Source organism: Varroa jacobsoni, unplaced genomic scaffold (genome assembly GCF_002532875.2).
Source record: "Varroa jacobsoni isolate VJ856 unplaced genomic scaffold, vjacob_1.0 scaffold_63, whole genome shotgun sequence".
In the NCBI taxonomy this organism is placed as follows: Eukaryota; Metazoa; Arthropoda; class Arachnida; order Mesostigmata; family Varroidae; genus Varroa; species Varroa jacobsoni.
The window spans coordinates 111,288-132,570 of NW_019212965.1; the positions used below are offsets into that span (position 1 = coordinate 111,288).

The 21,283-nt window shown below is 38.2% G+C and overlaps 4 protein-coding genes across 28 annotated transcripts in view; 1 reads left to right on the forward strand and 3 right to left on the reverse strand.

Annotated features, from left to right (window-relative positions):
- The window catches only part of sws (patatin like phospholipase domain containing sws), a 50,112-nt gene extending 38,095 nt beyond the window's left edge, over positions 1 to 12,017 (reverse strand). For 10 of the 12 annotated variants that reach the window (XR_002681145.2, XR_002681129.2, XR_002681132.2 and 7 more), the window contains exons 1-5: positions 5,863 to 6,075; positions 2,707 to 2,984; positions 2,249 to 2,484; positions 1,739 to 1,935; positions 988 to 1,335 (exon numbers count right to left, since the gene is read on the reverse strand). Coding sequence is in view for 3 of the 12 variants with exons in the window: in XM_022835263.2 (XP_022690998.1) it covers positions 988 to 1,335; positions 1,739 to 1,935; positions 2,249 to 2,484; positions 2,707 to 2,984; positions 5,863 to 5,985 (1,182 nt within the window). In the remaining 9 variants the exon portion in view is untranslated. Of the gene's footprint in view, positions 1 to 987; positions 1,336 to 1,738; positions 1,936 to 2,248; positions 2,485 to 2,706; positions 2,985 to 5,862; positions 6,076 to 10,608 lie in introns of those variants that run through there. The other 2 variants (XM_022835316.2, XM_022835306.2) reach the window with 2 other exon arrangements.
- A 279-nt stretch (positions 12,018 to 12,296) lies between these two features.
- Rpn11 (regulatory particle non-ATPase 11) lies at positions 12,297 to 16,495 on the forward strand. Its single transcript, XM_022835330.2, has 5 exons — positions 12,297 to 12,505; positions 13,886 to 14,075; positions 14,355 to 14,601; positions 15,497 to 15,719; positions 15,956 to 16,495. Exons 1-5 carry the CDS (start codon positions 12,458 to 12,460, stop codon positions 16,181 to 16,183), a joined length of 936 nt encoding a protein of 311 aa, XP_022691065.1. The 5' UTR covers positions 12,297 to 12,457; the 3' UTR covers positions 16,184 to 16,495.
- A 1,048-nt stretch (positions 16,496 to 17,543) lies between these two features.
- LOC111261687 (COX assembly mitochondrial protein homolog) lies at positions 17,544 to 18,949 on the reverse strand. The gene is made up of 2 exons (XM_022835343.2): positions 18,368 to 18,949; positions 17,544 to 17,909 (listed from the first exon to the last, which is right to left on the reverse strand). The coding sequence occupies exons 1-2, from the start codon at positions 18,527 to 18,529 to the stop codon at positions 17,652 to 17,654; spliced, it is 420 nt and encodes a 139-aa protein (XP_022691078.1). The 5' UTR covers positions 18,530 to 18,949; the 3' UTR covers positions 17,544 to 17,651.
- Positions 18,950 to 19,893: 944 nt separating this feature from the next.
- LOC111261700 (DENN domain-containing protein 1B) overlaps positions 19,894 to 21,283 on the reverse strand; it is a 49,164-nt gene continuing 47,774 nt past the window's right edge. For all 14 annotated transcript variants that reach the window (XM_086968813.1, XM_022835395.1, XM_022835403.1 and 11 more), the window contains one exon: positions 19,894 to 21,019. The gene's annotated coding sequence lies outside the window, so the exon portion shown is untranslated. The remainder of the gene's footprint in view (positions 21,020 to 21,283) is intronic.

Below are 21,283 nucleotides of genomic sequence, written 5' to 3' on the forward strand. Positions count from 1 at the left end.
AACATGTTTGGCGCGTGAGGTTGGAAGAAATTGAGCACTAGCTGACAGCGTTTACAGCACCTGGATTCAGCACTTTAGAACTTTTTAGAAATCTGAATTTAAATCACAAATCACCTCTGGATAGCCCTATGAAGCTGATAGCGATAAACTGCGAACTCCACTGCACAATATTAGCCCCTTCGCGCAAAAAACTTTCTGCGAAGTCAAGAGCCAGGCGCCGCACTGTTGTGAATTGCCTTTACGTACGCTACAGATAAACTTAAAGACAGGAAAGTATGTTTCACATGAACTGGATTAAGGTGCCATAGTTTGTTGTTTTAACGCATTTACTTAATCTTTACATGTCAAAAAAATACCACTTTTGCGTAAGATCGATATTGAACACCTATATGTACTTTTAACACAATCAAAAAACGTTTGAATCCTGGAAAGGTATCAGAGGATTTGCGGAGATCTAGAAAGTGCATTCAATTTCAATCAAGAATTTTCAAAACATTGCAAACTTAGGAATGCTGATGACAAATTGCGTTAAAAGGTTCGCATTCTTAGAAAGGTGAAGGATTGCATAACTGATCATGTTATATTACAGTATGTATAATAATTTCGGAAACTTCTTGATAAATCTTGTACCATTTTTGGTGCTTTAGTTATAGCCCACAAATTGTTTTATCAGATCACAAGTTTTCGGATTCATGCATTGCGAGCTGCAAAATAAACAACTGAAGAATGTGGGTATCTAAGAAAAACTAGCTTCGGTAGATGCCTCTTCCGTTCGCCAAGATACACCCCCTGCTGTCCACACACAGACGTACACATTATAAAAGCGGAGGTAGGCCATACAAAACAAAGAAATGAACTTTGCAGAGATATTTCTGTCAACAGCCAGCAGCACTTAGGGCAAAAAAGTGAACTCACTTTCTGATCGATCAAATACAAAATTATTTCTGACTTCTTACAACTAGCAATTCATCGTTTTAGGCAACTCACTTTCGCTGGGCTACTTTTGGCAGGATTAATGAAGCTTTTGCTCCGTTCAGGCCTGTTTTTCATCATCTGAGTGGTAAGGCCCAGATACTCATGAAGAGCGACAAAGTTTACTCTCTGCAGACGAATCATCACGACCTGAACGAGGCGAACCATAGAGTCAGGGTGCTTTTTCAAGAGATCACTGAACTCTTTGTACCTAAGACGTAAAACTTTTGAGTCTTCAGTAGCTCGCGCCGCCACAGACTTAAATGTGCTTTCCTTGTTCGTTAGCACAACGAGACCGGACAGAAAACTGGCAATACTGTCCCCAGCCCGTGCTTCCTTGAACATAAGATCGTCACCGCCCTCCTATAATAAGTCAACAGAACATTTAGGGTAAACAACCAGGCACAAAAAGGTAAGCTTACATATTTTCAGACGGCTTGTATAAAAAACAATTTAGGAATTAGTGGTATAATCACTTGCCTGTAGCCTGCGTGATAATAAGAAAAGTCTTCCGCACGAAAACACTAGCGAGTATATCAGCCTGGTATTTAAAAACCTGTCGAACCTTTACACCAGTTGACCTAGAAGCCGTATTTACTGTTCAATACCAAATATATGAAACCTTAAATTTAAATTTGTGCCTTTGCACTCTATTTAGTTTTACTGTTCTAGCAAAATGAACCACCATGTAATACAAATACGTTTCAGAACAATTTTAACACGTACTAATTTAGCGTAACGTGACTATAAACTTTCTGACACTTACCTTGATGTAGACGCTAATACAACCACTGTAGACTGTATATATCGAGTCGTCAGAATCGCCGATGTCAAATAACATCTCGCCCTGCATAATGTTGTAACTTTCGATGTGCTTGTATAGGTCAACGAATAGAGGTTTTTCGAGGAAACCGAAAATCCGAATTGATCGGATCAGATATAGTACATCGGGTGGCAGTTTAGCTGTGAATATCAAATTATCCATAAAGCAACTTAGTAAAACTTACGCAAACGCCGCAATGTATAAATGTCTTACAGTAGAAGTGTGCTTTACTAACTAACAGATCCTACAGCGGAATTGTATATAAATGAAGGGTGTAGTATCGACTCCAGTTCGGCCTAATTTAGCTTTGAGTTGTAATTCACTATAATCTAGGGCATAAACTACATCAGGTGGTCATAAGAGAATTAAACAAAAAATTGAGACAACAATTTAGATATAATTTTCCTTGAAGCTCATAGCAGAATTAAAAACAGAACATTTTTCCTCACATACCGTCCTCCCGATGCTCTGTGAGGTCCTCTTCTAAGAATGCCTGCGAAGGCTCTTTAACAGTTAATTGAGGGATATCTCTCCTTGGGAACATGATCTTCTTGGCTAAACGTAGCACCATTTGACGCTTCTTTACACGTCCCTTGCCTCCAGTACTCGTTGTATTTACTGATTGGGCTGCCAGCGTATTCACATGTCTCAGCATTCGCTTCGTATAAAACAGCATCTTGTCTCGTTTTCTGCGAAAGTATAAGAAAGTTAATCACCACAAGTTTTGTACCTTGTTATCGTCGTCAATGTTTCCTCCAGCAAACTATCAACTAACAGTACGCAGAGCCTAGCTGCTAGTTGTATGCTAGCTGCTTGCTTGTTTAGCTAGAAACGGATACGGTAGGATGCTCGTAGGTATCAAAGCAACAAGAAAATCAGCAGAACTTATGTGATAAACACAAGCTTGTTACCTGAATCTCGGCCCTTTGTTGAGTCCCATTATTTTCTCGACATCGGCCTTGAGCTCTTTGACTCCGAATTTGTTGTGGAGATACACGATGATCAGCACAAGGGCGACCACTACAAGGAAGATCTGGAGGAAGGTCATGGAGTTGGCCTCGAGCCAGTACGTCCACGTATGTGGCACGTAAGGACCCCATAATGTGCTCACATTTGGTTTCAACCAACTGGGCAGCATCATGGCCCTGGGCCACACACCTGACCAGGATCCGAGCCACCTTACAGCTGTCTAAAAAACATATTTGAATATAAATACTGAATGGTCGTGTGCGACAATATGAATCAAGCAACAGATATCTTAAGGCATACGTCAATCATAGTTGTTTAATTAACAGGGTATCAATTGATATTGCTCAAGGGAATACTTTATAAATAAACCTAACTTATTAAATAGTTTCCATTCGTATTTTGTCATTGATTTTTTATTTCACCACTCTTTGTGACTGCCTAGTCAATTGAGCTAATTGATCAAGTAGCAACATAATATTTCTTGTGATATTTTGTCTTCTTAATGCGCTGTCAAAGTTAACAGGTACACAGCCAAATATTCATACGTTCGCAAACGAAAAAAACAGTGACAAGCGGGGAGTCATGATCCCTATCCATATTTATCGGGACTATAACTCAGCGTATTCATTGAGTACTAATACTTGGATTAAAGTACTGGTTGTATCTCCTGATTCGGGCCAGCATTTTTCGGTTGCGAACCCAAGTTCAATATTAGTCACGGCTATGTGAAAGCAGTAATTGCTACGTAGTTCAGCTAAAACTATTACAATTGCTCATTTCATACGCAGTGCAACATATTTAGCAAACGTGATTCATTATTACACTGGTGTCTGCCGTCTATAATTGCCTTTGCCTGTTTTTTTTATGTAGCTTCCGGTAGTAACATTTGTCGAGCGTTGCTCGGACCGGGCTTGATGTATGGGAATCAAATACGTCGTATACCTACATCATTCAACTTAATGACAATCATAATTGTACAACCAGAATATATCATTTGATAAAATTAGTTAAGCCACCTGGCGTGTGAAAAAAAACCGGTCAGACAAGTCAGTATCTAATATTTATATAGATAGTGTAAATATCCGAAATCCCTACAGAAGTTAAGGTAAAAATTTTACATTTACTACTTAGCATACTATTTCAGACGCATCTCCCAAAGGCAACGGCAAATCTATGCCATTACCATTATTATTGTTTATAGTGGGTATACTGACATTTCGCACTTGAATCTGCAGCAAAAATCCTTCGCGACATATGTTTTATGAATGAATTAACAATAACACGAATTAGGAAATCGTTTCGAGATGCTTGCCTATTACTAAACTGAATTATGAAACTGTTATTACAACAACGATTAAACTCAGTAAACCATATTCCTGAAGATTTGCCGAGTAATTTTAAGGTACTAACTAGCGAAGAGTGGTGAATTAAGAATAATCGAAGTAACTTTTTCGCTAAAATGCCAATTTTCCAAATTTTCCGGGCAACGTCAAGCATCTAACAGATAAGCAGTGTGCTTAGGATGAAATTCAGCATCAATTGGTTGGATAATACCACCTCGTTTGCCTACCGCAAATCGGTAAACTTTGTACTAACGGTATTGTGTTCAATTAATGCGAGCTAGCAATTACAAAATTCACAGGCATTGCTAGAATACACTTTTTGTTATACGTAGAGTGCCTATCTCTTGACACCAAATAATAGATATTGGTAGATCTCTGCATGCTGGTTAAAAATTGAAGATACAACTTTAAGCCCAAATTAATATTTCAGGGTAAAACGAACTAAAATCGAATGTAGCATTTGTTTCTTGTGTACGCCATTAGGAGTAAATATACGTTTCGAGCTACTGTTGAGTGCTTATTCCAGCAGATTTCTGAATAGGTCTAAATCGGAAAGTTGTAGCGGCTTAAACGGCAAACCTTCGGGTTGAAAGGTTCTTAAGAGAGACACCGAAACGTATCTTCCTATAGCTAAAATTGATATTTCCTAGTGGAAAGCGCTAAAGATACGATTGATTTTTCACGAATATGACACTTTTTCATTGCCTAAAGGGCTACGTGGTGGTAGTTGTTGGTATCAATCGATAACGCCCGATGAGATGAATTGAAATACGTAAATTTAACTTTAAGGTCTTATATTTTATTTGAAAAGTATATGGCTAACACTGTGTTCTGTGTAAAAAGAGGCCTTCTCAGCAGTAGATGTTGATGAGTTGGATAAAAACTTGAGAAAAAAGGGCAAACACCCATAGTGATATCCGTTTCGCCTATACAACAAAATAGCGAAAACGCATTTCTAGAGAGTTTTAAACCATTTTTAAGCGAACTTCTAATAAACATACTTGCATATCTTCAATTAGTGTAACATGTGCATTTGGTTATTATCAAAAGGAAAGAATTGTATCTTTAAGCTTTTATGATATCCCGGAAATAATCAATATATTATATGGCAGTATGAAAGAACAAAAAATTCAACAAAAACTCAAGAGGTTATTAAGCTTTGTTTAGGAACAGAATGTATATGCCAATCAAAATATATCAAATATCGGTAATATTTCTATACATAACATATATTAGCATTTATTGACACATGTTATTTTTGAAACGTTAAGGTTTTGGTGACGCTCTGGCGGTCATTTTTCATTTTTTTTTTCACAAGTTGACTTTACACTGTATCAACGTACAGACAGTCTCATAAAGTGCCGTCGGCCGAGGTTTTTGCCTTGATTGATGGCAATCAGTCAGACCTGAAAAAACCTAATAACCATGGTGTACAAGTACATTAAATTCAATATATCCTTAACAAGACAAATCTAAAATTGGCCCCTAGTAGTTTGCACTTACCTCTCCTATCAAATAAAAATGATTTCATATCTGCACTGTTTTAGAACCGCACTGCACGTAGAAATCGTGCCAAACACAGTTGGCATGGTATCGACTTTTTAAGTCGGTGGAGTACAACAATACACTTACAACAGGGAGTTTCTATGATTGCAATCACATGCCGCCTTGCAAAGCAAAGCAAGTATCGCTCTTCGGAAATGTAAACTTAGAGTGATAAAGTGATGTCCGATCAATTATAACATAGATAAATACCTGGGTCACCGAGTATGCCCTTTCTTTTAAACGGCGATCACAGCTTTGTAGAGATTCATTTTCACATGAATCATTGCAAAGGAAGGGGTATGTAAGTTGTAATAAGTCTGGTTCACTGGTCATGATGGTGTCCAATGAAAATCTGCCAACGGTGACAGGGCAGCGTCACGTGTATAACAATCCTAAAGGAAGTACTAGGAAAGCAGGCGGCAGGTACTTTATCATTATACACCATCGCACTAACGGTTATCACGAACGGTGTAGGTCCTTTTGCCGCATCCTATCGGCAGGAGGATAGCTACTTCAAGATTAAGCCGTTTTCTAGATACTTTCGAGCTTCCACGGCCAAACATTTCTAGAAAAATGAGTAGTGCATACAGTCGACACTCGCTGTATTTCCGCTAAATTGCATTTGCCTATAAAACTAACTTCCATTAAGTTTTTTGGCCTTTCGATGATTTTGTCCTTAGTAAGTTTTACTCGACAACGTGGCCTTCTATGCTGTACAAATGGAAGAGAAGCTTACCGAAAAATTAAAGTATTTTTCAAAGATTAGGTTAACAGGAAACAGGCACGATCGGAAAAAGGTAATTTTATTACCTATGTTATATATATATATGTTAATGTTAATATACCTATATGTTAATGCTCAAAAAATCATCTTCGAAATTATTACATTATTACTTGCTTCGTTATGTTCACCCGAGAGATGGTGTTAATTTATTATATTTTTAAACAACTAGTTGCGGATGATTTTTTAAATAAATTGCCTTGAAAAAAACAGGTTTCATTAGACCAAACATTTCCGTCATAAGCCAGATGCGCATTTGAAATGCATATACATTTGAGTATTCGTATGCGTATGTTTAAAACATGTGGAACTTATGAAAAATAATTTGGGACATTATGTCAGACACAGTTTCCCAATAATAACTAGCTCTACTTCAATACCGTCGAAACATAATTTACTAGTGAAGAACGTGAGCTTTTAAACTACCTTTCCTCTAGAATATATAAAGCAGAGTTGTTGACGGTGAAGCTTCCGACGGAAAAATCATAAAGACAAATCGTCGGACCTAATAACCGCCTTGAAAATTTTCTTCCTCACAGGGTGATTGAGAATCGGATCTCGAACTGTTTGACTTCGACTGAGCGAATATGAGAGAAGAGATAGCCTCGCATATATATATATATATATATATATATATATATATATATATATATAACGTTATTTAATGGAAACTCATTGAAATGAAGTCGATCTTTGGAGTTATCTCTGTAAATCATAACGCCAGTTCTATGTATTGCAGATTGTTCACTTTCCACCCATCGCCAGCCTTGGTATACACTGAATAACGGCACCACACATGATGGTCTGAGTGAGCCGAAACAATAAAATGCTAGATTTTTCAGTATTTTTTTGTATTTCATTAAGTCACAAACGCGCTGTTTCCGAAATAAGTGTTTATTAGCTCCCACATGCCATATTTCATTCCTAACCATAGCTCACCTAGTCGTCTAAAACAAAGATGGTGTAACGAGATGCATTTTTTGCTAATATTTAATTTCATGAAATTTGGGTGCCCAAACACTTACCGTCTCTCTTTCTGAGGCACAATTATTATGAATACTGGGCGTTGTAGAGTTATCTCCAACGCCCGCCATATCCACCGCCTTGAGCACCCCCTGCGGATTGGCAATTATGATTGAATTCTATTGTGAGAAAACAGCATAATTTTAAATTCGAACAATGACTAGTTTTGATTACATTATTATACAGGAAAACAGACGATGATCCCTAGTCCAAAATATTCTTCGCCAGCTGCTTCATTTTTTCGTTTATTTTCTTAATTATCTATAATTAATTTCTCATTATAATTTCAATACCACTTTTTGGAGCCTTCGGCTATTTCTATTATTATGACCAAATTTTCGAAATCGCTTATTCTGCATAGTGTCAAGAACTTGCCGCCACTAGAAGGTCTATTCGGGATGGATTTCGTTGGACTCATTTGGGGTTTTTCTGAAAGACTTATGGAATGGTATGACGACGATAGGTTATGACAACCACGTGCCAACGCTGAAATCTGAATCAGCGGTCATCTCATGTTCATAGTTACCATGGCAACGTGAAGAGATGCAAACTAGACACCCAAATCGTGCCGTTCCTAAATATTACTTAGAAACGCCGTTTCGAAATAAAAGATGTCTGAGAAACGCTAGAACGCTTGTAATACTTGCAGCATTAGTCTACTACTCAGAAAAAAGCCCTAACACTAAAATCGCTGGAGTAGTCTTCATTTATATGCAAAACATTATATAGGACATTCGTTTCATTTTAGTCTGTTATTTAGGTTAGTATTTTTATCATTATTATCACCAACGGAAAATCTCAATAGTATACATGACCTTTAGGTTCAGACGGTTGCAAAGTGGAATATGTCACGTCAAAGCTAGCGTACAGTGTCTTTCCTGCATAAGCTATTTACAATGAATTTATTATCCTTTCCCGAAAACTAAACTCGAAAGAAGGTCAGCATGTCTGATTTTGAATGGCGAGTCTGCTTGAAGTTAGGGTCTACCATTCTAGAATGTAACAAGAGTACTATGTAATAGTACTCTTGTTACATTCATAAAATTTGACTCAAATATGACACCTAGTTCCTCTAGAAAGTTGAGAATCTTATGTACAAGATCATTTGTTTTTATACATATTCCAGTTTTAGATAGTAGCATGACGGAGTCATTTGGCATCTGGTGCGCTCAGTTTAACTAATCTGGTTCCTTGGACGTGAACGTACGCCTATATACGAGGAGAACGTCGAGAAAATAGAACGCATTTTATTGAGACGTAAATTTTGAAATGTTGATTTAAAAGGCGTTGTTGATTTTACAGGAAACATACTATAGGGAATATACATCTATATACTCTTTTACATCAACTCTATTATTAATAGGCCAGCTCGAGCACAAAAACAATGATTAATATCATAGGGAGAAACTAATTTTATGTATACGATTAACACTTCCGAGTCTTCCATACATTGTATAGGATTCTCTAGTTTTCGGAAACTTTGGTTTCAAACACTATTTAAGGTTTCGCAGAGTTTTAATCTTGCGTTTTTTTAAAATGGTTCATAATTTCGCCAAACAAGATAGATATATGCGCTAAAACTGCTTGATAGTTTCGTTCGGTATAATGCCCCGCTCTTAAAATTATCGCGCATGCCTCTCAAAGTTACGCAGGCGGCGATACGATTAGGAGAGATTAGCTCGCAAACGACAGATACTAAAATACAATTAGCAAAGTCAGTCTTGATCAGTTACGGCAAACACAACAAAACAGCTAGCTAAAAGGACAAATATATTTTAGTCTTGTTTTGTACGCGTAACGGATTATGTTGATAATAACAGAGTAATATGCACGACAGTGGTTGCAGCAATAGACTGCTGGATCCTCTGCTTTGATATCATTAGACTGTTCCAGATATGTGGACATGAGTGACAGACATCTGCGAAGCTTTTTGCAATTGCAATCTCGAGTCAGTAAATCAGAACTGTAGTAACTGCCAATGTAATTGTGCCGTAATATGCGAATACAGATTTAGAAGCTAATTAAGCACTCGTTTTTTCTTACAATCGTACTTAAAACCACTGTGAGTTGAAATTTTTCCTATATCGCTTTCGGAGTAAATGAAGTACGTTTCACCCTTCAGCTAGTTATTGAGCGCAGCTAATCAGTGCAGTTTGACAAACGCTACAATGCCCATGAAAAAAAAATTTGTCGTAAAGCAAAGGTCAATACTAACAAGCACACCTGAATAGCTTCGACATCGCCTAACAAATTTGTCTCGAAAGTAAAAGGGAAAACGTAATTTTTCCCTAAAGATTTTGCTTTTAGCAACTGCGGAACTCTAGGTAATCTAGTGAGAAGGTTACGAGTTTTACATAAAATCGTAGCGGATGAGTATAGGTGTTATAATTAAATCTACATATGACTAAAACCACATTTATCGTTTCTTTCGAGTAATATATCCTTTATCTATTTTAGGGCTATAGGCAATAAGAATGTTCTGGTCAGTTGGTGCCTGTTTATACACTCAGTTGCCTACTTTGAAAATTTGTCTTGAAATCACTTACTAAGCACTCTCCAGCAACAGTCTAACATGGCCGAGACTTTACTCGCCAACCACTCATAGCACTCAATTGCTGTTGTCTAGTAGAGAAAGATGATGCACGATGTCCTCGCGTGCGTTTTACTAATTTCTATTGCCAGTTGTCAACAAACTATTTTCCTGCAATACCTCAGCATACCTAGTGATATCTATTTATTTATCGAAAAACGACTGAAGAAAACGAAAATTGGTAAATTAATTTTTGCGTTTCTCAGTCCTGTTTGCAGTTAGAACTGTTGAGAAAACCAGCCAGTTAGAATGACAATCTAAACCGAGAAATACCCGTTGCAAAAAAACAACGTAATCAGTTATTTGCCTGTCTATTACGACTTGAATAAATACTGTACTACCATACAGATACTGCGCACTTTTCTTTGTGTAGATAGGACAATTAACAGTTACAGTCATAACAGATCTTTTACAATATAAATATACGATATCTGTTTTCAAACCAGCCTAACTCCGCTAATGTTTTTAATGCACTACACTCACTGGCAAGCTCAGTATATGGATCAGCTGACTGGCCAGTGAGTGGGAAAAAGGTAAATGTTATGTGAACAAATAAACACACCTTAGACGCTTTAATTCACGCTGAATATAGCCACTGTTACGGCTATACAGTGCCTCTGATTAGGTTCTAAACAAATATCCGCCGCGGAACAATTCAGCAGTAGGAAAGACTGTAAAGTTGATTTTTGCCCACGGCTACCGCAATTGCCGTTACAGCTCTCTTCTCGCTTAACATTGATTCTTCTGCTTAGTTGTTGTTATGCTGCTTTACGGGGCAATCGACCCTGACTCATCAATACCTACAAGCCTTCCTTTAAATTTCGTCGAATCTTCGCCCCTCGTAAATTACGCAGGCTCTGAATGATGTTCGCAAAGTAGAATATAAACAGAACACTACAGAATAAGTACGCTAGGAAAATCATCAGTGCATTGTCACTTCATGACGCACCATATACGTGTCGTTTACTTGCACATCACGTTACACTCGTTTTGGTATACGTCGGTTAAATGCTGTACGCGCGCGCAGAGCATCAGCGCCAGATAAATCTTTTCTTCGGTCGACCAGCTGTAAGCTAGCTGCTGCGGAAGCAGCCAATATCAGCGCAGAATATTAAGTCCCTTTCTTCCTTGGTTCGATGTAAAAAGCCTTTTTTGCCTTTGTAAAACGACATCTGCTTTTTTCTTTAGTCTTACTTTTGAAACCCGCCAACCTCTCCACCTTACGTTGTTGTCTTTTTACCTAATACACAAACGCTCCAAGCACAGCGTTGACTGGATGGAGCACGAGAAGCGCACACAGGCACAGAATCGAACACGACGCGCCTACGAATACAGACATTCACTGCTTCTCCTAAGACATACAGCTTTTATTGCAGCGATAGTGGTGCGCGTGTAGGCGAATAACAGTCACTTGTCACTTACCACTACTAGCGATAGAAATGAGCCAATCCGTCTGTACGTCCCCAGCAGAGAAAATTAGTTATACAGAGGTTCGACGGGAGGACCAATGGGCAGACTAAAAGGGTAAGCAATGACCGTGTGGTGTTGTTCTTGTTGCCTTCGCTATCGTAAGGCGGTGGTAAGGGGCGATGGATTGGTTGTTCACTTCAACTGCGCTAGCGGTAATTCCCGCGTATCCGCGGGCGCCGTCGCTGCTAACAGCACTCCGACTCTTCGCACAACTTCTTATTACATAGACAGATATTATGCACACTATGAGATGAAACTGCAATAAGACCCTCGCCCCAAGACGACAGGGCCGCTGCGACTGCTAACCTCGGCGATGATGATTAGTACATTGATGATATTGTATGGGAAGCAGGATGAACGAAATGGAGAGAGAAATAGAGAGAGATATACTAGATTTCGGAAATTGCAGCGGATAAATCAGGAGACGGTCAGCTGATTTTGGTCTCTCAAACAGGGATACACCATTGGGAAAAACTGATGTGACTGGGTTTTAAGCGTTGTATGATAGGGTATTTGGACAGGCTGCAAGAAGTAACAACTAGACTTGGTATAGTAGTATCATTGAATTGTCATTACTGATCTAACGCAACAAATGTACAGTGTACGTCCAGACCCCCTGAGTTATCTAGTCTGTATATTGTTTGTACTCTACGGACGGTTATCAAGTTGTTTATTGTTGTCCGGGCTGCGAGCCGCGAGCTAAAGCTGTCTGCAAGCCGGTTTTGCAGAATCACTCACCCACTGTGAGAAACACAAAGTGTACGACGTACACTTTGTGGTTTCGGCTTGTTATTCACAGGCAGGGTACGAGTGGGCAATAGGACTGAAAGCTTAGGATCGTTAACGACGGTGTATTATTTTTAATCCGTGTCTGATTGTGTGTGTGCAAACTAGTTCCTTAGTGTAAGAAGTGCTTTTAGGCTAGTGAAAAATTTGTCATTATGGAAAGAATTTTGAGGTTTGGCGGAGGTCTGTCGGGACTTGGACAAGTAAGTATTACAATTATTATATTATTTGGAGCAGTCCTAGAATCGTGTTATTTTAGATTAAAGAAAGAAAATATTGAGTTTATTCGCTACGATTTCTGGCTTTCGGGTTAAGACAAGCCATGGCCCAGAACAGAATGTCATGTATGTTAACAGCTTTAAATCTGCTAATTAAGACTCTTTTATAGTTCATGTCGTTGTGATGTGCGATCCTAACTGAGCACACAATGGCATATTCTCGAAAGTTTCTCGATATAAACAAAATGTTGTTTCTATCTTGAAGTTTCCAGTTGGCGACAAAACCCTGTCGATGAGGCTGCCTAACTCTAAAAAGTTTTTTTCTTAGACTGATAAAAAGAGATCGTTTTCTTTCGGTCAGGTTAAAGATATCAAAAAAGCGTGAAGCCCATTTACAATAGTTTTTGAAACCGATAATACTGTATCTATAAATGTCATGTATTTTACATGAATCCTGCATCTGAAAATATCACCAAATTTTTGTCGCATTAGCCATGTAAGGTTAATATCTTCACGAATAGCCTGTGTTTAAACACATTTAGGGATTGTTTACAATCTTTATTGCTGTCAAATTACCTATATGGCGTGTTTTTCATATTTGCTTATTCGAGATTCTTGTATTGTGACTTATGCTTATTAGTTGATACGCAGTCGAATCGCAGGTTATTTAATAGCTTAATAATAACAATAGACAGAAACTTGTGACGTATTTAGCTACTCCTATTTCTCTTGGAAAATGGTTGGTGGCGCTTGAAAAACCTGGGAAAACAATTAGTACAGGAATGAGGAAACAGCAAAACAAACGGTTTAGTATCAGTAATGGTTCGGTAACCTTTTATCTCCAAGTAGAAACGAAAAGGGTCTCGGAGTATATGTTCCTGTTGTAAATGCCACTCCAGTACATTATACATGACAGCTGATGCTTCCATCTCGTATGTAGCCTGAAACGCAATCATCATTCTTGTGCTTATTTTTTTCTTAGCATAGTCACTGTTAGCACAGCGCCTTTAACTGATTTGATTAAGGGTTTCTATTGGATTTTTGCTATGTGGTATATTTCGCCCTAAGCAGCCACCACCCAGTAATATTTAGCGGAAAGGAAACATTGATATACGTATGAGTAAATAAAAAAACACAGTCTTCCATCTCAGTTTTTTCCCTAAGGGAGTTGAACTAATATATCTACGACAAAGCGCACAGCTTCGCCAATCGTGGGTATACAAATAATATGGATAGGGAGTGAGTGCCAGAAAAAATATAGAAAAAAAACACTTATAAACCGCCAGTGCAAAATTATTCCGATACTTGCTTAGCAGTTCTGTGATGTAGTGCATTTTTGCTATATTTATCCATGTGTATTTATAGCCTCCTCCAAATACAGATGGTCCAGTGGTTGACACCGCTGAACAAGTGTATATTTCATCGTTGGCCCTTCTCAAAATGTTGAAGCATGGTCGGGCCGGTGTGCCCATGGAGGTTATGGGTCTTATGTTGGGCGAGTTTGTTGATGACTATACTGTTCGCGTCGATGATGTCTTCGCCATGCCACAGTCAGGTACGTCATTTGAAAGCCACTATAGGCTACAGATACTTTCAGCTTGCCTTTCTCAACCATATACTGCGTATAATACGTCGATGGCACTGGCTTTTCGAACACGAAGCCAAGCACAAAATGTATCGATATATAATTTTGATATTGCTTTATGGCTGAACAATTCCGTGTGGAGAGAAGTAACCTAGGTTTTGCTTAAAGATCATGTTACAGGTAGAGGTTTGTTCTTGCTCGTTTTGTTTATTCAAGTATTTGTTTTGCATACGTAATACCGATTTTCAGGTACTGGCGTTTCCGTGGAAGCTGTCGATCCCGTATTTCAGGCAAAAATGCTAGATATGCTGAAACAGACAGGTCGGCCAGAAATGGTCGTCGGATGGTATCATTCGCATCCAGGGTTTGGTTGCTGGCTTTCCGGCGTCGACATCAATACACAACAGTCATTCGAACAGTTAACGGATCGCGCAGTTGCAGTTGTTATTGATCCGATTCAATCGGTCAAAGGAAAAGTAGTCATTGACGCTTTCCGGTAAGTACTTACCTCAGCAAGTTAAATGCCGATTTACTGATAGGAGGTTCTGCGGAAAATGTTTTTCCAATTAAATACAATACGTATAACTCGAATAGTAGCCGCTGATCGTGCCAGCTGAGCAGACCAACATCATTTAAACTGCTAAGGACTTCTCTGAAACCATCATATGCCATCGCACACTCTCACTAGACGCAAACTGATCAGTCGCATTTGTTTCCAGAGAACATTGTGCAGATTAAACCAGTTGATCTAAAGGCTAATCAAAGTTCAGAAACATTTTTGTTCAACAATAAAGTAGAATCTATAGTCGCAAGTCCACTCAAAAATTGGCCAACTTATAAGTTTGTGTCGTTAGCAGCGATTAAGTAGGTACTTGCTGGTTTCCTAAACATCAAGGTCTCGACATTTAAGGCGAGTGTTTGCAAAATACCGACTTTCTATTTGGTAAGTTTGAGTATATGAGCACCGTCGATATTTGAATATTTTAGTCGAGCTAAGAGGTAATTTTTGCTATGCTGACGTTTAAGTCTATAGTTATGGCATTATTTTGAATTAGTCAATATCATTGCTTTCAAAAAGAATGCCACACCGCGAATTAGGCAGTGACTATCTTGTGACGCTGAAATGTTGGGCCATCACCTAGATAACCTGACCTAGTGGTTTTGTTGATGGTACGCAGAACGGACAGAGCTTCCAAAACTTCAGCTTTATCGCAATGTTCTGTCGTATTCCGCATAAAACACAGTGTCTGGCCAATAAATTGCAGCCACAGAATAAAAGAAAATAGGCTTTTATTTCTTGTTTAGTCTGGTAAAAAAAATGGCCTCTCATTTTACTCTTAAATAATTCTGACATGTCACGTTATTGATGCATCTTTTTGGTGATTCCACAGATTGATTCAGGCTAACATGATGGTGCTTAATCAGGAGCCTCGACAAACCACGTCAAATCTTGGACATCTGAATAAACCGTCGATTCAGGCTCTCATCCACGGCCTCAATCGGCATTACTATTCAATCTCAATAAACTACAGGAAAAATGAGCTAGAGCAAAAGATGCTCCTAAACCTCAACAAGAAGTCCTGGGAAGAGGGGCTTATCTTGCAAGAATATAAGGTAGGATAGCTCAAGCGGCATACCGAGGTGCTCCGTGTATGCGGAAGCTAATAGTACCTGGTAATTCTATCTTGCTTATAGTCACAAGTTATTATTATATAATAAGTTCAACCAAATAATACTAGCGTGCACTTGCATTTTTCTTAAGCATAATATCTACTCATAGTCTTCTTTTTAGTTACTGTGTATTAAGCAAGAGTTTTACCTTTTTTTCTTTGAAATGGCCTATATTTTAGGAACATAGTGAACACAATAAGGCAACTGTGGATGAAATGTTAAAGCTTGCCAAGGCGTATCATAAGGCGCTCGAAGAAGAGGATAAAATGACACCCGAACAGCTGGCTATCAAGAATGTGGGCAAGCAAGACCCAAAAAGACATCTCGAAGAAAAGGTCAACGTTCTTATGACCTCCAATATTGTCCAGTGTCTTGGAGCTATGCTTGATACGGTTGTATTCAAGTAGAAGAGTGGCTATGCAGCCAGGCTACGGTGCTAACTGGCCGTAGAATGAATACGACGGATGTCAGAGCTCGGCTGATAAGCAGATGACAACACCTACAGCCGGGCTTGCGTCGTTTGACGGCATCGGCGGTGTACAAAGTTTCCTTAAACTGAACATGAGGAATGCGTGTAATTGCTTCGTCAATTGTACTGATTACGGAAATTTAAAACCAGATAAACAGGAACATCAGAAGAGAACTGGAACTTAGTGTAAAGCAGAATGCAGATATTGGAACGAATGTAATGGTATAAATATATGATAAAGTGTAGTAAAGCGAGTGTTTCTTGGTATATTTAGCAAAATTTGTTTCTCTACGTTTCACACGCTTTTCGTTTTCGTAGGAGACACTTTGTAAAAAGCATAGTGTGCTCCATACAGTTAAGTGTTTTAACATTGAGCATTCCATAAATTTAGTAGCACTGGCAGTGCCGGTTTCACTGATATTGACGGTGCGAAGGTTGTGGCAAACCGTAGCTCCTGTATACAAATAGTAAATTATGCTGTTTTGACTTCGCCAGATAAGAATTGCTTGACTTCCCGTGTGAATTTAAACCGCACTGGCGTATTTGCGCCCATCTGACTAAAAACTTGGACCATTAGCCTAAGTACTTTAATTCGTTTGGTACGTTATACGTTACATTTATGCTAATAGGAGCATGAAAGTTAGTTTCAAAGTCCAGATGGATCCTCTTAAGAACGTCGTATCAGTAGCCAAGAGTTAGATTCTTCTTAGAAACTCCAAGAAACAGCCGGTGTCCTTTTTGCCTACACGGAAGGGTCAAATTTTATCGCAGCTTTCTGCTCAAGCGATTTTAGCATGGCTATGCAAGAAGTCTAACCCCGTGGAGAAATTGAACTAAACCTATTTTCAGAACGCGAGCAAATTCCGCATGTTTGAGTCTGACACTCCGGGCTGATAAAATCGAGCTGTACGGAAGGCATTGATTTCGATAACCACAGGTAAACAGCCCCAGAAACACTGGCAAAAGCCTGTGAGTAAACGGATGAGATAGGTTCACTCTTACTGTTCCTGAATATTTTATCAAGGAAAAAATATGCCTAGATGAATATCTCATTGATAAAACCTCTCGTAAGCATAAAATCTACAATACTTATGATAGGACTACGGATCAGTGGATCTTCGTCGCGAAAATGTCCTGACTTTATTTTCTGTTAGGGTATGACTCGGTCATTCCTGGTTTGTATTTGTTCCTCCTACTGATTTTGCACAACTAATTTTACGTTAAATACTTTAAAGAATAGTCTTTTTTTAATGCACACTTAAAAAAAATGTCACTGTAGAATCTACTAAAATGAATGCTTTTCTAGAGACATTAGTAGAGTGTCCTCGTTTATTTTTTTTACTTATAAAATGTCAAGTTTTATTCAACTAATATAATAAGCCTGTAAGGATAAGCAGCACCGTTCATTACGTTGGTACTTCGGGGATTGCATCAAGCCTTACGGCCCCTCTTGGCATTCTCTTCTTTTTGATACCAGTTTCACGATAATGCGTCCGATCGGCTAAATATTGCTGGGTACACTCTTCCTTGAACTGGGAATCTGTGTACCACCTTACCATGCAGGACTTCATGGCGTCATTTTCTCTTCGACAGTTGAAAACGACTGACAATCCTTCACGTTTAGCACATTCGCCAAATGCCTTTACCTCAGCTGCGCACTTTTCCTGGAGCATTAGAAAGCACATACCATAAGCTATAGTAAACTTTTGGTTGAAATGACTCACGTCATAATTTATCAAATGCCTTTCTTATTTTAAAATTTGGGTTAAGAGTGCAAAGCGTAATACGTAATTAGGAATCCTTAATTAGGAAATTAATAGACTGACTTGTTCATTTAATATAGTACTCCAAACTCAATCTAAGACATGCTTTCATCATCTTCTATTATCTGAAATTTCTCTCTCATATCATAAAACAACCTACGCAACTCTAATGACAAAATTTTAATTACTGTCAACATGATATGATGGAAGCTAGAGGGTTTTCACATAGCTAATCTTGATGAATCATCCCCAAAAACTTAGGATACCGATATAAAGCGCTAATTGTAACTAATATGGAAATAAAGCAGGACGAGCTGCAGGATGCCTGCAGACTCCTGAATACTCCGACAGTAGCTTACCGCCTTCGTCCGATCACGCATCAATTTAGGAATTAGAATTTCTTTTTCAACCTTTCGCAAACTCTTATCATTGGGGTCCCCGAGTCCGTAAGGTCCCCCACTTAAATATTTCGCGAGTACTGTGTGGTCATCGTTGCGATTTGGAAAAAACCACCAACCCATTGTACTAACGCTAGAAAATTGTTGCTCAATGCACCTGAGCAATATAGACTCGTCAGAAAATAAACAGTACTTGAATACCGGTTTGATGTACTACTTATGCTCAGATCTTTTTGTCATGAAAACAAGGAGTTGAGTTCCCATTCGCCGAGAAATCTTCGAACACATCAGCAGTTTTCTGGTCGAGGACTGAACCGAAATTCAATCACAAGAATCTTCGGTTCACTTCAATTTAAGCCCTGTAAGGCTCACATTCAAAGTGCCTGAAAACTAATTCAATCTTCTATTGTTTCAGTTGTTCATTCAGGCTTCATCGTTTCCAGTTGTTCGAGGTAAATATTCGAAGTCGAAAAGTTTGCAATGTAGTACTTGATTCACAGTAAGAACGCGCACATCAACGGTATGAGACTCCTTTATCTGTGTATCGATATGGAACAACCTAGAATGAAGCGCTTCGCTATAGCAGTGTAGATGCTTATAACTTCATATCATTCAGATACTATCGTTTGCGTATCGCATGAAAATACTAGCAGACATAACTGAGAACGTAAGCAGTTGTTGAGGACTAAACAAACTGGTTTATAGAGCTAAAATAATATATATAAAATTTATATGATAAAATTAACCTACTTCACAAATAAACTGAGAAAGGCATAACTAAAATGTCGAGGTGAAGTGAATCTATTGACTGACAACCGTGATTTACCAGGTTGTCATTACTTTTTTGCCGTCAAATATAGCAGTCCAAAGAATTTTTGTTGCACGACGCCCTTTAAGGATATTAACATTAGATATACAGTGCAATATGAAAATCGTTGACTTTGGCACACTTATTTTGTATAGTGTAAACTGTACCATAGAATGTAGCCCTGCGTTTTCTCCGACCTTAATGTGCATTTTTAGACTAAACCGTACTTCAAATTTAGGTACATTACTAGAAATACTGCATATTATATTAAAGTATAATACGAATATTAAGTATAAATTGCTCTATTTGTACTGTCAAATTGGCCCGATATATTTTGAAATCCTAGCATGCCTTGCCAAATTCAGTTACTTCTCCCATAACAATTATCGCTTGCATCTCCAGGAAAGTGTCATCTATTTCTAATCTTCTTCACCACCTCTTCGTTGTCTTCGGCAAAAAAATCTACATTAATATCTCTGCTAATAAAATATAAAGCTAATATTCGTGACCTAGCCTTAACCGATAGCTGGAGTAAATGCAGCTTCACCATTGGTTGTTCAGTGACTCAACACAGAAGGTCTATCATTTGTCCAAAAGGCAATTCAACTCTTGTAATAAGATCAGGAGAAAAATGCACTATAATAAAATACGCAACTTATCCATTAATTGACATATCCTCTAATATTCACATAGAAGCCTTTGAAAGGCAATTGGTTTTTATTACGTACTATCACACTTTGTTCGAACCTAGTAAAACAACGGTACGAATTATTGCGCTCTGTTTCAAATGAGCTGTCCGGTTACTAATTGAATCTGGCTAAATAGGGACTAATATGATCCCCTAAAACTGCCGCGGAATATTCATGCTCATGCAAAGCACCTCCTTCCACCAAATTGGTATTCGACTGACTATTTGAATCACTTTTCTTCTTTAGTCTATAAAATCTAGAGTGAAGTTTGCATTGACGTACCAATTGTTGCGATTTACTGTACACCATAAACGCTCTAAGTTATGTCTAGGCTTACATTAGTAAGTTTTAACGTTCACCTGTCATACTGGTACATCATTGAAGTGAATCGGTATATCGGTATTTTCATACAGCAATTTCATACGAAATTTCCACAACAAATCCATTTTTTGGCAGTTGGGTTTTGTTCCACCGAAACTTCAATTGTTGCCGGCACATGTCGCTCGAGACATACCCAAATCAATTACTGGTAGTAACGTTCTTATTCTCATCATATTAAATTCATTAAAAAATACACTATAGGTTAACCCAAATTCGTGCGAGTCTAGCACTTATGATTTTGTTGATTAACTGTCCTCACTGATGATGATGATCGTGATTATGACGAGACATACAATGGGACTCGCGTTCTATATTGAACAATACAACCGAGCTTTTATTTGTGCTGAAGTATCCTTTGCAATTGTGGCTCCATTTACATAGTTGCAGAACCACTCGTTTTTTGTAGACGTTACACTTTTCGAAAGAAAGCTATTGCTAGATCTATTAAGAGACTAAATACACACAGTTTATCACATGCAAATGGTCATATTTTGTCAAAAACTTTCGACATGCAACTGTCGTTAGACAAAAGGTCCGCCCACTTGATTCAGTAAACTCGTTCTTCCATTTTTTACCGAGTGTTAGTTGGTTGAGTTATTTAATTTCTTTTTAAACATACGGAGGTAGGCCCACAGTAGGTTTGCCTCCACCAAGTATGGGAAGAACTGGGCGAGCGGAAGGTTTTTTCAGCAGCAAGCTAAGAACGACGGCTGACACCGTCACGACGAGGACAACCTGCGCAAAAAATTTTAATTATAATCAATAATTTTCCTTCAATTTCTTGATTATTAGTAGTTTCATATTATATTTAAAAAACCTACTTTCTATATAATCTTTAGCTGCTAGAAATTTCCTTCGATCTTGATTTGTTTCTTCACATTTAAAGTAACCATATTCAGGCTGGTTTTCAAGGCTACTACATGTATACACTGCAATTTTTCATAGATTCACTAAAGAAACCGTTATTCTGCTAAAAGAGAATTTTAGCAACTAATTTTT

What these genes read in the sequence shown, in the direction of transcription:
- LOC111261687 (XM_022835343.2), bottom strand. Translation starts at nt 18,529, where the DNA reads ATGGGTTGGTGGTTTTTTCCAAATCGCAACGATGACCACACAGTACTC. An exon ending in TGCGTGATCGGACGAAGGCG is followed by an intron (nt 17,910 to 18,367) that starts GTAAGCTACTGT and finishes CTAATGCTCCAG; the next exon opens with GAAAAGTGCGCAGCTGAGGT.
- Rpn11 (XM_022835330.2), top strand. Translation starts at nt 12,458, where the DNA reads ATGGAAAGAATTTTGAGGTTTGGCGGAGGTCTGTCGGGACTTGGACAA. An exon ending in CTTCGCCATGCCACAGTCAG is followed by an intron (nt 14,076 to 14,354) that starts GTACGTCATTTG and finishes ACCGATTTTCAG; the next exon opens with GTACTGGCGTTTCCGTGGAA. An exon ending in GTAGTCATTGACGCTTTCCG is followed by an intron (nt 14,602 to 15,496) that starts GTAAGTACTTAC and finishes GTGATTCCACAG; the next exon opens with ATTGATTCAGGCTAACATGA.